The sequence below is a fragment of the Meles meles genome, chromosome 18, assembly GCF_922984935.1.
Source record: "Meles meles chromosome 18, mMelMel3.1 paternal haplotype, whole genome shotgun sequence".
NCBI classification, from domain to species: Eukaryota; Metazoa; Chordata; class Mammalia; order Carnivora; family Mustelidae; genus Meles; species Meles meles.
Window position 1 is genome coordinate 28508906 of NC_060083.1, and position 14740 is coordinate 28523645.

At 38.3% G+C, this 14740-nt stretch overlaps 1 protein-coding gene across 3 annotated transcripts in view; it reads right to left on the reverse strand.

The window, feature by feature from the left end:
• USP32 (ubiquitin specific peptidase 32) overlaps positions 1 to 14740 on the reverse strand; it is a 221590-nt gene that overhangs the window by 90919 nt on the left and 115931 nt on the right. For all 3 annotated transcript variants that reach the window (XM_045984380.1, XM_045984379.1, XM_045984378.1), the window contains exon 5: positions 11084 to 11243. In XM_045984380.1, coding sequence (XP_045840336.1) covers positions 11084 to 11243 — 160 coding nt within the window. The remainder of the gene's footprint in view (positions 1 to 11083; positions 11244 to 14740) is intronic.

The window sequence follows — 14740 nt, forward strand, 5'->3', positions numbered from 1 at the left end:
AAAAGTCCCATTTATATACGACTATTAAAAAGAGTGAAATATCTAGGGATAAATTTAATCGAGCAGAGAGGAGACTTATACTCTGAAAACTGGAGACTTATACTCTGAAAACCTTCTTTAGTATGATGTTTGGATTCCTTTCTCTTTATTTTCTGTGTATCTATTACAGGTTTTTGGTTTGTGGTTACCATGAGATTCATATATATAAGACCCGAATATGTATACAGTAGTCTATTTTAAGTCTGTGGTCATGTAAGTTCAAATGCATTCTAAACACACATTTTTACCATCTGTCCCCACATTTATGTTTTTGATGTCATATTTTACTTTTTATTCCGAGTATCCCTTAACTAATTATTGTAGAAATAGACTTTACTACTTTGTCTTTTCACCTTCATACTAGCATTACAAGTGGTTGTACTACTTTTACTATATTTTTGCTTTTCCAGATGTTTTTCTTTCATAATTTTCTTACTTCTAGTCATGGCGTTTTCTTTTCCACTTAAAGAAGTCCCTTTAATGTTTCTTATAAGACCAGTTTAATGGTGATAAATAACCCCCCCTTAACTTTTGTTTGGGAAATCTGGGAAACAATCTCTCCTTTTATTCTGAGTGATAACCTTGCTGGGTAGAGTATTCTTGGTTATAGATTTTTTTCCTTATAACACACTGAATATATCATGCTTCTCCCTTTTGGCCGGCGAAGTTTTTCTTTCTTTCTTTTTTTTTTTTTAGAAGATTTTATTTATTTGACAGAGAGAGAGAGACAGCAAGAGAGGGGAACACAAGCAGGGGGAGTGGGAGAGGGAGAAAGAGGCCTCCTGCAGGGCAGGGAGCCCGAGGCAGGGCTCGATCCCAGGACCCCAGGATCATGACTCAAGCAGAAGGCAGACACCCAACAACTGAGCCACCCAGGCACCCTGGCCTGCCAAGTTTCTGCTGAAAAATCAGCTCATGGTCTCATGGGGGTTCTCTTGTATTTGCTCTTACTGCTTTTAAGTTTCTCTCTGATCTTTAATTTTTGACATTTGGGCAGGGGGCAGAGGGAGAAAAGCAGACCCCCCACTGAGCACAGAGCTTACCACAGGGCTCAATCTCATGACCTTGAAATCATGACCTGAGCCAAAACCAAGAGTGAGATGCTTACCTGTGCCATCCAGGTGCCCCTAATTTTTGACATGTTAATTATTATGTTTCTTCCTGTGGATCTCTTTGGGTTTATCTTGTTTGGAACTCTCTGTGATTCCTGGACCTGAATATCCTGTTTCCTTCCCAAGATTTAAGTTAAGTTTTCCCCTTTTCTTTCTTCAAAAATATTTCTGATATTTCTCTCTCCCTTCTCTTTTTTGGACTCCCATAATGCAAATATTAATAGGCCTGATGTTATCCCAGAAGTCCCTTAAACCATCCTCATTTTTAATAATTTTTTCCTTTTTGCCGTTCAGCTTGGGTGATGTCCACCACTCTTTCTTCCAGATTCTGATCCATTTTTCTGCATTATTAATCTGCCACTGATTCTCTTTAGTGTATTTTTCATTTTGGTTATTATATTCCTCACCTCTAAGTGGTTCTTTTTTGTATCTTCTAGCTCTTTGTTGATGTTTTCACTGTGTTTATCCATTCTTCACCTCAGTTCGGTGAGCATCTTTAGGACCATTACTTTTGTCTTTATCAGGTAGATTGTTTATTTCTTTTTCATTAGTTCTTTTTCTGAGGTTTCATCTTGTTTTTTCATTTGGAACATAGTCCTGTGTCTCCTCATTCTGTGTTTGTTTCCATGTATTAGATAAGCCACATCTCCTAGTTTTGGAGGAGTGGCCTTATGTACAACATATCCTGTGGGGCCCAGAAGCACAATCCCCCTGGTCATCAAAACCAGGTATCTCCTGGTATCCCCTCCAGGGGTATCCGCTCTGTGGGTCGTGTGTGCCTTTCTATTGTGACTGGACTGTGATGGCTCCAAGTACACTGGTAAGTAGGAGTGTCCCTAGCACAACTGGCTGAAATGACCAGATGCAGCTGCTACCAGCACACTACTGCGTTGGGCTGACTCTCTGGAGTGGAAGCCAGTTTGGGGTTGCTGGTCCAGGCCATACCCACACGCTGCATGCAGAATGGCAGGAGGTCTTGGTGGAGGACACCCAATGGGTGCTGTGAGGTGGGAATCATTTAAGGTGGGTGTGTGAGACAAGCTGAGAAGCTGTTTTAGAGAGTCACCTGCTTGGTGGGGGGAACAATTTAGGGGTGCAGGAATGTTGGGGCATGGTGAGTGGTACTAGCAAAGTAGATGGAGAATGTCAGAAATGGCACCTACCAGCACTAGGCCAGCTCGGTAGGAGAGTAAGAAAAATGGCACCTACCTGCATTTCTGTTTCAGGATAAAGTTCCTAAAAAGCCCTGCCCCTTCAGCACACGCACTAAAATAGGCAAATAAATCTTCATATATGACACAGGAACTTTTCAAACTCCTGACTCTGTGCTTTTGGAGTGAGTGCATTTGTGCACAGACTACTTTTAAGGGTACAATTTCGGGTTTCTTACAGTTCAGCAGCTCTTCTGGAGTTAAGCTATGCTGAGTTTCAAAGTGAGGCCTTTTGGGAGTCAGGCCTTTTTGGGAGCTCATCTTCCCAGTGCAGGTTCCCAGGGTGGGGATGTCCACTGTGGGGCTTGAAATCCCTTGCTCCCCAGGGAGGACTTCCACATTTGTGATATCCCTTCTGCTTAAGGGTTACCACACTGGGGGTGTCATTCCTGACTACATCACATCTCTGCGCTCCCTCCTACCTATCTCAAGTGGCTTTTTCTTTATGTCTTTAGTTGTGGATTAGCTGTTCTGCTAGTCTTCAGGTCATTCTGAGAAAGAGCAGTTCTATATGTAGTTGTAGTTTTGGTGTGTCTGTGAGAGGAGGTAAGCCCACAATCTTTCTACTCTACCATCTGATCTTCTTCAGATCTAATCATAGGTATTTAAATAGCAAATCATGATAGAAAAACGTAATAGCCCTAATAAAAAAATTTTATTAAGATCTACTCAAATATTAAAAATTTAACTCTGCGCTAAAGTTCCAATTCACTTTCTTAAATTTAAAAAAAAAGGTAAGGTAACAATAATTTGGAATTTGCAGTTCTGAAAAATGTACTTGCCATGACAAAATCTATAATCTTGTATAAATCAAATTAATTATTCTGACTCTGTATTGAATACAAAGAGCTCCCCAGTTTCCTTTGTGATCTGCATAAAAGAGAACAACTGATTAAATATGGAAGTGTTCAATTTACTGTGACTTCAAATTTTACTTTATAATTGTATGTGCAAAAGTAATTAAAGGCATCTACACTCTAATATAAATGTTATTTACAAGTGAAAAATTGTAATTCCTTTTTGTTTCCTAGATACCTTGGCTCATTACACATATTTAAAAGGGGTCACTGATGCTTTAAAATAAAAATTTTCTGTGTACTTATAAATCAGTTAATAACACTCTACTTTTTATCACAAGTTTCCACATTCAGGATACATTATGTGAAAAGTTTAATGTGCCAAATATTCATCAAGTGGAAGAGCCGGCAAATAATTCAATTGCAAGTTGTTTACCCAGAAAATGAGAATTTATAGATACTATGACGAATCATAGCCATCAGAATGTAAATCTACCCATGTCAGAATGTATAAATGAAATTTAGCAGTAATTCTGACTTTGCGATAATGACTTCATAGTAAGGGGCGCCTGGGTGGCACATTAGGTTAAAGCCGCTGCCTTCGTCTCAGGTCAAGATCCCAGAGTCCTGGGATCGAGCCCCACATTGGGCTCTCTGCTCCGCGGGGAGCCTGCTTCCTTCTCTCTCTCTTTCTCTGCCTGCCTCTCTGCCTACCTGTGATCTCTGTCTGTCAAATAAATAAATAAATCTTTAAATTTTTTAAAAAAAATGACTTCATAGTAATCCCCATGAAGACAGTAGCTATCTGGTGAAGCCCATACCCACTGTGTTGTCTGTTCCACTGGTTTATGCTGGTTCTTTGTTTCTGTAAATTGTAAAATAAAAAAAACTTAGAAGAAAAAGACTTTCTTCCCACAGATGTGGATGAGTTCATTTTAATACCAATCTACAACCCTCTATTATAAAATTAATGGCTTCTAAAACAATTACTCCCTGGAGATACCAGGGTGAAGCTCACTGACATTTCCAAGTGAAGTGTTCAGTGATACAAGAGGATGCATATTCATCGTAAAGCACCAATTCCAGAACAGGACCCGAGCTGAGTCCTTTAAAACAAGTATTATGTCATGTCCGCCTAAAGGGTAGAACAATATGCCACCCCCAATATGTCACTTTGGCATAAGGATTCTATTGAGTTGAAGGTAATTGAGAAGAAACAGGTAAGAGAAAAAGCTCTCTGCAAACTACCCACCTCCATTTACTTAATTTGTAAAAGCGTCCTCCCTGCCCCTCTATCAGGAAGGACAGAAGTAATCACCAGAGACTAGTCTAGATCCTTAACAACATGGAGATTCCACCAGATAAATGAATCTATGTAACAGATCTTACTAAGCAGCCCTACTACTATTCGTTTCTCCAAAAATTTGCCTTCCTATAATTTGCCACCTCTAGAAGCTCAAAGTCAAAGTCCTTTTTCCTTTGTCTTGTCCCTTCTCTATAAAACTACTGGTCTTTGCCAAGATGCAATATAAACTCAAGTTCTAACCACCTGTTTCAGTTCTTCACAATGAATACTCCCATGTATAAGTTATGTTAATAAACTTATGTTTTTTGCTTGTTATCCACCTTTTGTCAGTCTAATTTAAAGGGCCCCAACCAATGAACCCAAGATGGGTAGAGGAAAAGAAGTTTTCCTCCCCTACATGCCATGAACGTAACTGTACCATTTTCCCTGTTTTCCAGAGGAGGAAAAAGAAGTTCAGGGAGATTAAATAAATTTCCCACACTGACATAAGTGATAGGGCCAGTGTCTGACTCAGAGTCTGAAGAACTCCTAAACATCCTATCAGTATTTCTCAAAATGTAGTTCATGGTCCACCTACGTGAGAATTACTTTAGATGTCTGTTCAAGTACAAAGTCCTAAGGCCCCCTGAATAACAATTATTACCACAGAACCAGGAACCTGCACTTTTAATACCCTCTCCAAATAATTCTAATGCTCAATAAAGACTGGTAACTACCAATATACTGTAGTAGCTTTATATTTGATTATTTTTTTTATTTTGATGTATTCCTCTTACAAGACACAAGGATATGACAAAATTCAACTAAGATGCCAGCAATTTAATATGTTACAAATAACTGAAAAAATTTAAAGCATACCATTTCTCCAGGCTTTTACCATATACTACTTATTTCTTTGGCCACCAGGGAAATCAATGGGCACACTACAGGGGCAGATAAAATAATTAGTTCAGATAATAATTCCCTCCTATTTATAGTAAGCTGATCTTCCATGTGCCTTAATGCTAATCAATTTTCTGTATTTCACATCATTTATCCAAGAGTTTCAGAAAGAAGATCTTAGAACCAACTTCGCACCCTTCAGCAGTTAATGATATTTATAAATATTATAATTCATTTCCCCCCAAAACATGGCATGTCTTTACATGAATGTTCACATACTATGAGACTGTTGAACCTTTTTTTAAAAAAAATCCATTTATTTGAGAGAGAGAGCGAGAGAGCAAAAGAAAGAACACAGAGGAGCGGGGGTGCAGGGGCAGGGAAAAGCAGGCTCCCTGTTGAACAGGGAGCCCTACATGGGGCTCGATCCCAGGACCCTAGGATCACCAGGACTCAGGATCATGATGTGAGCCACAAGGCAGTCACTTAATCAACTGAACCACCCAGGCGCCCGAAACTGCTGAACCTTATTCAAACATGATACTGGCCTTTCTCCTTGGCATGGGTTTAGTGCTATAATCCTAAAATAGCATATACCCCCTGCTCACTCCTGGGGAAATCAAACATTTAAATCACTACTTAGAAAGCAGACTGTTAGTGACTAAAAATTTTTCAATACTGTCCAATCCAATAACATGCATTTGGTCCATTGTACTAGGAACTCAAAGATGAACTGGACAAGAACCTTGTCCTCCAGGGACTTGTAACTTCTGGGGGGGATCAAAGCCATTTTCAAATGTCTCTGAGGTAAGGCAAAAAGCATCTTAATTGCTTTAATTGAAATGTAAAATGTGCAAGAATGCAAATGGAAAGTAATTCAAACTGAAGAAAATGGAGAAAGCATGATCAAAAAGGAAGCATATGAATTGGGCTTTGAGGACAAAGTATTTCAATTGTCAAGGGCTGAAAGATGAAATGCAATCTTAATTGAAGGAATATTAGGAGTGATGTATAGGGTAGCTGTATAAATTCATGGGGATAGTTATGGAAGACTGAGCAGTGCTCTGGAGATTAAGCACAGCACATATGTAAGGAAAAATGAATAAGGATAATTAAGAATAGGAAACTAAGAGATTTCAGAGCGACGCTAAGGAGTCTAAACTTTGTTCTACAGAACATGAAGACTCCTCAAAGATTTTGGAGCAGGGAAGAGTTTATATTTTTTAATGTAAACTAAACAACAACAAACAACAGATTTGCCCTTTATTATTTCCTAGCATTAACATATAGTCAGATAAATACGGACAAATATTGCAATGACGGCAATAGTAAAGAAAGGTGTAAGAAATATGGCTGAGTTAAGACTGATAGGATCTAATGTGAAGGCTGACAAGGAAAAGTCAAAATTAATCTCAAATTGGATGACTGGAATTACAAATACTATTAACCATGACAGAAGAGACAAGAGGAAGAACACATTGTTTGCTTTCCGAACCTTTAGGAAAAATCAGGAATCTGATTTTACATCTGAGATTAAGATGTTAGAATATACGTAGTTTTAAAAAGGAACAATAGGGGCACCTGGGTGGTTTAACTGGTTAAGTGTCTGTCTTGATCTGAGCTCTGGTAAGAGTAAGAGTAAGAAAGAAAAAGAAAAAGAAAAGGAAAGAAAACAAAACAAAACAAAAAAACAGTAGGACCCAAATGGAGTCACCTGTGCTGAGCCTCATGCAGCAAACAAAGATTTAATATCTAATCTAACTGTAGTTTCAGCCTCTCCCAGAAATTTGACCTTTAACCAGTCAATCTGGAATTACCTGATCAGCACTAGTAAGGTATTTTGCCTGACAGACCCCTTCCATTCCCCCAAAAGAAGATGACCTTGCCTGAAACAATCTAACAATCCACTCTTTGTTTTAGAAACTCCATCCTAATATCCCTACTCCTGCTCCCTTCTGCCTACAAAAGCCTTCATTTTTACAATTCCTCAGAGCTCCTTTCTATTTGCTAGACGGGATACTGCTGAGTTCATGATTTGAATAAAGCCAATTTGATCTTCAAGTTTACTCAGCTGAATCTTGCTTTCCACTAATATTCAGGAGGCACTGATTAAAATGATATAGAGCTTGAGATAAGCAAGACCAGAAAACTTCATCAAAGTATCACCTGCAGGGGCACATGGGTGGCTCACTGGGTTAAAGCCTCTGCCTTTAGCTCAGGTCATGATCCCAGGGTCCTGGGATCGAGCCCACATTGGGCTCTCTGCCTGCTTGTGATCTCTATCAAATAAATAAAATCTTTAAAAAAAAAAAAAAAGTATCACCTGCAGAGATATGATGGATAGGCAAAGCAATGGAAATGGCTGTAGTGAAACAAAAGCATGCACATCATCTAAGAAGAAAGTAGGGCCAAAGGTGAACCCATGAGAAATAACTTATATATATATATTTTTTTTTAAGATTTTATTCATTTATTTGACAGAGACAAATCACAAGAGGCAGGCAGAGAGAGAGGAAGGGAAGCAGGCTCTCCGCTGAGCAGAGAGCCTGATGTGGGACTCGATCCCAGACCCTGAGATCATGACCTGAGCTGAAGGCAGCGGCTTAACCCACTGAGCCACCCAGGCACCCAATAACTTATATTTAAAAGGTAGGCAGAAAAAGGAGAGCAGTAAAGAAAACTCAAAAAAACACAAAAAAGCAAAACAAAACCCAAACAACAACAAAAACTAGGAAACTACAATGTTTCAAAAGTCAAAAAAGAGAATTTCATGAAAACTGAATAGTGCTAAAATGCTGCTGTGAGATATGAGTAGATACAATGACCCTAAGAAGAAACCACTCAGTTTAGAAATTAGAAGATCATTATTACAGGTAAAACAATGCATCTACATTAATATTTGCTTTAAATAATTCAAGATAAATATTTTTAACAAGGCAAAGGAATTATAACTTTCAAACACTATTAAAAATTCAAGAAATCTTCCCAAATGATAAAAAGCTAAACAGAAAAGATCACTTTCAAATAAAAATGGAACCACATAATGGGATAACATTTTTAACATTTTGAAAATTATTCTGACTGAATTTAAGTAAATCTGTAATCTGTAATAATACAGTGCTTTCCAAAATAAGGAATAAGCAGCATATGCATTTGCAAAGTATGTCAGACCTAATTTAACCTCAAGAAACTGACAAAAAGACTTTCTCCTTGACCACACTTTAGTCCTGCTTCTTTGAGTCCTCCTTTCTACTAGGCCTCCAACTTGGCCCCCATCCAGTCTTTTCAGATCCAGTCTTAGCAAAGAATCCTGCCAAGTTGTCTGCCTACCCTTGATATCTGATCAAGTTCCTCAAACCCCACCTTTGATGAATAAGTTCTTGGCTTGCCTTTAGGAAGAATTCCCCCTACCCTTGACATCTCCTCTGACCACCTCACCTCACTCCCTGGCTACAACTCCTTATCTGTCCCTGTTTTGACCAATCTCTCTCTACTACTACAATAGACTACTGTAGAAGTCTTGGATTTAAGTCTTCCTTACCACTTTAACAAGGGTCAGAATAATTTTTTCTTTAACGCAAGTCATTAAAGGGGAGTAGTCACACTCTTAGCCAATATTAACAGAAAAATAATTTACCATACAATCAAATACGAAACCAAAAGTTCAGCAAAATATACATAATACTGACAATTTAAATATTAATGTTAAGTTAGAGCTTATAGTGAGTATAAGAAAAAGTCCCTAATTTTTTATGCAAAACAATATTTTTAAAGAGGCTTCCTATCAAAAATAAAGACAACAGCACAGAAAAGTAGTAAAATCAAGTTCATTGCCTATTTATGCCAGAATCTGTTGGAACTTCTGGTAAGAATGGAATGAAAATGGGCAGAAAAGTAGCTGCTGTATAATTAATAACCAGTCATAAGTTCCATAAAGCAACAGATAAAAACAGTACCTGACATCCAAGCTACTCTATTCAGTCAACAAATACTTATTTTTAAGGTTTGGCACAGAGGGGGTGAGAGGAAACAATAACATAGACTCTATGATTTAAGAGAGATGACATGTACATAGGCTCCCCACTGGGCATGGAACCTGCTCAGCAGTCTCTCTCTCCTTCTCTCTCTGCCCCTTCCTCACCCCCACTCTGTGTCTTTCTCTAAAAAAGAGAGATGACATGTGCACATAAATAGATGCTATAAATAATTATAATAAAAGGTGGAAAGTGGTAAGCTCATTCAAGAATTGTACAAAAAAGGTGTTATATGATAGTTCAGAGGAATGACAAATGATTTCCCACAGGAGGGCAAGAAAAGGTTTCATGGAAACAAAGGGGCATGTGATTTAAGTCTTCAAAGATGACTAGGATTTACAGAGAGAAGGAAAGGAAAAAAGGATTCTAGTATTAAGAAACAGCATTAGCAAAAGCCCAGTGCAGGTACTTTTCTGTACCCACAGGAAAGAAGAACAGTAGAAATTAACACTTAAGGCCTATATAGTAGTGTGTTCAATGATATCCCTCAAAAATTCATGACCACCTGGAACCTCAGAATATGACCTTATTTGGAAATAGGGTCTTTGTAGATGTAATGAATTCAGCACCCTGAATTTAGGCTAGGGCCTAAATCCAGTAACGAGTGTCCTTATAAGATAAGGAGAGGACTCAGAGAGATACAGAGAAGGCCACGGGAAGATGGAGGCAGAAAGTAGAGTTAAACGGCCACAAGCAGAGCCTGGGGTCACCAGAAGCTGGGAGAATCAAGGAAGGATTCTTCCCTGGGCCTTCAGAGGAACGTGTTACCACCTTGATTTCAGTTTCCAGAACTGTGCTAATTTGTTAGAATAACTTTAGGAAATTAATACCACTTGGTTATGGACAATAAGTAGAGCGCCATTATGAAATAGTGTGAAATTGGTTTCTGCCCCCGGCCCCAGCTAATATTTGGTCTTTGACCAAACTCTCTTAACTTCCTGAGTGATAAGGGTTTCTGACAAAGAAGTCCTAAATCCCTTGTAACTTCTTAGGTGATAGCAGTCTTTCATTATAATGCTTGAGGTGACTCTTGGTGGGCTTCTGGATGGGGGCTGGTGACCAGAAGGGCCAAGCCATAATTAGATACTTGCAACTTTCAGCCCTACTAGAGACTGGAAATAGAGTTAATGATTGATCATACCTATATGTGATACGGCCTCCATAAAAATCCCAAAAGTATGGGTTTGGGAGAGCTTCTGGATTGATGAACATCAACATCCATTGCAGAAGGACTGGCGCATCCCAGCTCCTGTGCTTGGGACCCTTCCAAACTTGCCCTATGTATCTCTTCATCTGGCTGTTCATCTGTATTGTTTTAACACAACCCTTCTTATATATATTAAGTCAGTAAACATAAACTGTTTCCCTGAGTTTTATGAGCTCTTCTACCAAATTATCCAACCCAAGGAGGGAGATCATCTCATTTAGAGCTGGTTGATCAGAAGCACTGGTATCTACAGAGCATTGGTGAATTGCTTTGTGTGGGGGAAACCCCCACACATGTGAAGCACAAAAGTAATTGGTGTGAGTAGAGAAAAAGTTTTCCTTTTCAGCTATGTACCAAGTGTTCCAGTACTTCATTTTTTACACTTTGGAAGAAAAAAACCACTGACAATAAATTTCTCCTTACTAGGCATATTGTCATATAAACAGGCAACTGTATTAAAAAGTGAATAGAAAACAACAAAATGCCATTACTTACAATGTGTGACTCCAGCCAGAGTTTGGTAGAAAGTGGGAGTATCACTATCATCAGTGAGGGTCACATAAACACCTCCAGATAGTAGCCAACGAGAGAAGGTAAAAGCATCTTTGTTTAGAAGAAGCCAATTTCTAAACTTTTCATAGTTTACCTTTTCACCCTAAAAGGAAAAAAAAAACCCCACAGATTTAGTAAAATTTTAACATATCTTGCTTAGAACTTGCACAACCTGAAATCTGCAATTCGTTGACATTTACCTTTCTACTATCTACAAAGGAACAATTAATCTAAATAACACTACAGATTGTATACCTGGAAATCAAACTGCTTTCAAAAATAACTGTACTTAAGAACTTCTATTTCCATAAAATCTATTTGCTAATTGTAAATTATTTTATCAATTCATTAAAGCAGTGCATTGTTACTAATAAGCCATATTTTATTTACTAAGGTATATCCTGAAATCCGTAAACTGCATTTTTTCCTATATTTAAGAAGGCCACTTTTTTACTTGCCTTATCCCTCTTCTTCAGCACCTGAATCTGTCATAATTAGCATTTTTAATTAAGTATGTGTGGGATTCAAATGCTCTTTTAAATTTCCAGGGCAAATGAAAAACAACTGTCCTGGGGCCCTCTTCCAGAAGGTGTCACTGAAAACATGTATTCATAAGTCAACTAGAATACAAAAAGAAACAAGCAGATTTCTATTTATTTGCTTTCTTGTCAAATTTTTTGCTTTCTAAATCCTGGATAAAAAAAGTATCTGGGCTGAGAAAGAACATCATATAGCTATGTAAGTCAATTTCTTTGCCTGGGAGACAAGAGAACCTAGGGTGAATAAGGGCCAGATGTTTCTATGAAAAAAAGAGAGAAGCAACCCACATAGAAATACAATGAAAACTGACATTCAGGAGCCTATCAGGTCTAATCCTGATAGAAATATTAAGGGATACAAATAACTCATAACCTAAAAGTGATATATGGTAGAAATAATTTCTACATTATTGGAAGCATCCTATTAAGTACAGTAATACACTTCACTTAGTAGTTTCAGAAGATTTAACAGTATAATGCAAATCAAAACAACATCGAAAGTCTTGTTTTTCTGAATGGAAGAAGGTAGCATTCAGAGCTGCTGCAGAGACATGAGAGGACATTGCCAGCATGTGCAGAGATCAGGGATCATACCCATATTCTTTCTGTTTCCCGCATTTAGTCTAGAAAGAGGATTAGCAGTATATATCCAGAAGCTTGCACATATTTTTACACATGTTAATGTGTAAATTGGGATGAGTAAATCAACAGTGTCCTTCAGTTATAACTAGCAGGTTTTTGTCTTTCCTTGTAATACAAGCAGGTACATCTTCTAATCTATGGGATCTTAGATACAATGAAACAAGTAGCATCAATGGTTTCGGTGAAGCTAAGATGTTATTGTTATAAAATGCACCCTCACGTACTAAGAAAGAAAGAAGTTGCCAATTAAAATAGGCACTTCTACCACCTTCCCATATAGTCAATACTGTTCTCGATTCCCTAAGCACTGTTCTAAAATTTTTAAAAATATTTTGAAGTAATGTCTATACCGAACATGGGGCTCAAACTCACAATCCTGAGATCATGAATCACAAAGTCCCCCAAATGAACCAGCCAGGCAGCCCTAAACATGTTTATATTAATTTAATCTTCAAAGTAACCCTCTATAGGAGAGATACTATTATCATCCCTATTTCTCACAGGAGAAAACTGAGGCATTAAAAAGTGAAATATCGGGGCGCTTGGGTGGCTCAGTGGGTTAAAGCCTCTGCCTTTCGCTCGGGTCGTGATCCCAGGGTCCTGGGATCGAGCCCCGCATCGGGCTCTCTGCTTGGCGGGGAGCCTGCTTCCTCCTCTCTCTCTCTCTGCCTACCTCTCTCCCTACTTGTGATCTCTATCTGTCAAAAAAATAAAATTAAATTAAAAAAAAAAAAGTGAAATATCTAAGTTATACAGTGACAGGGATATGACTAAACCCAGGTAGTCCAAAGTTTCTAAGCCTAAGTTATACACCACACTTGGTGGCTGACTTAGTAAAATATAAAGTAATCTCGGAACTCCATCTATCCATTCAGATCACTGCAATACTGGTAACACCCAAATTCCATCTGTTAAACCCAACTTTTTATGTTTTTGAGTCATGGATGTCTTCTAAAAAAAGGCAGCAAACACAAATTTCCTTTTATAAATTGTCACAACAGTTTAGAAAAAAAAATTCCAATAACATAGGGCAATTAAAAATAACGGGCTCCTGAAACTGATACATCTTTAAAGAACAATATAAAATATGAATTTCTACCTTAAAAACTGACAACCTAAGAAAATATTCAGTAAGAAAAGAATACAACAACTCCTCTACATTGCCAAATCTAATAATCACTTCTCAATGATCAAAGGTCAACTCACTTGACCTTTCAGTTTATTTGGTGTAAGTACTCCTCTCTTTTAAAACACTTTCATCACTTGGCTTCAACACCATTCTCTTGGTTCTCCTCACAGGTTATTCCTCAGGCTCCTGTTTTGATTCTTCTTCATCTCATTACTCTCTGAACACTGGAATACAGAACTTAGTCTTCCAATCTGTTTTCTATCTAAATTCACTCCAAGATGATCTCATCCTCAACTATAAGCCAACAAACCCTATCCCATGAACACTAAATTATATATCAAAAAGCACAACTGATATCTCCACTTTAATGTCTAAAGTGATTTTCAAATTTAATTATGTCCTAAATCTCCCTTGATATCAAAACCCCAAACTTTACCTCTAATAATCTTAGTCGTCGTAATTAAAGGAAATTCCATTCACTTCATAAATCAAGCCAAACACCTTAATCCTCTTCTCTCTCTACTACAGCCCATAATCAATACAAGAAAAATTCCTGTCAACTCTCTCTCTCAAATAAATGCAGAATCTGAAAACTTCTCATCACCTCACAGCTATACCATGATCTACATGACTACCACCTCTTACCTGGATTATTCACATATCTCAGGTGGTCTCTGTTTAGCCTACCCTCTACAGAAGAGCCAAACTGATCACATTTTTAAAAACCTTATGTTGGGGCACCTTGGCTCAGTTAGTTAGGTGTCCAACTCTTGGTTTTGGCTCAGGTCATGATCTGGGGTCATCAGATTGAGGCGGGTAGGCTCTGCACTCAGTGGATTCTCTTTCTCCCTCTCCCACTGCCCCTCCCCTCCACACTCTCTCTCTCAAATAAATAATCTTAAAAACAAACAAAATAAAACAACCCTCATGTATTCATTCCTCTGCCCAAAACCCTCCAGTGTTTCATCTCACTCAGGGTAAAAGTCAAAGAACTCGGGGCGCCTGGGTGGCTCAGTGGGTTAAAGCCTCTGCCTTCGGCTCAGGCATGATCTCAGGGTCCTGGGATCGAGCCCCGCATCAGGCTCTCTGCTTGCTGAGGAGCCTGCTTCCTCCTCTCTCTCTGCCTGCCTCTCTGCCTACTTGTGATCTCTGTCTGTCAAATAAATAAAAAAAATCTTAAAAAAAAAAAAAAAGTCAAAGAACTCACACTGTCCTACAGAGCCACATATAATCTCCCCACCTCATCCCATCCCTTCCTTCCCCAACCTCTGTAACTTCATTTCCTACTAT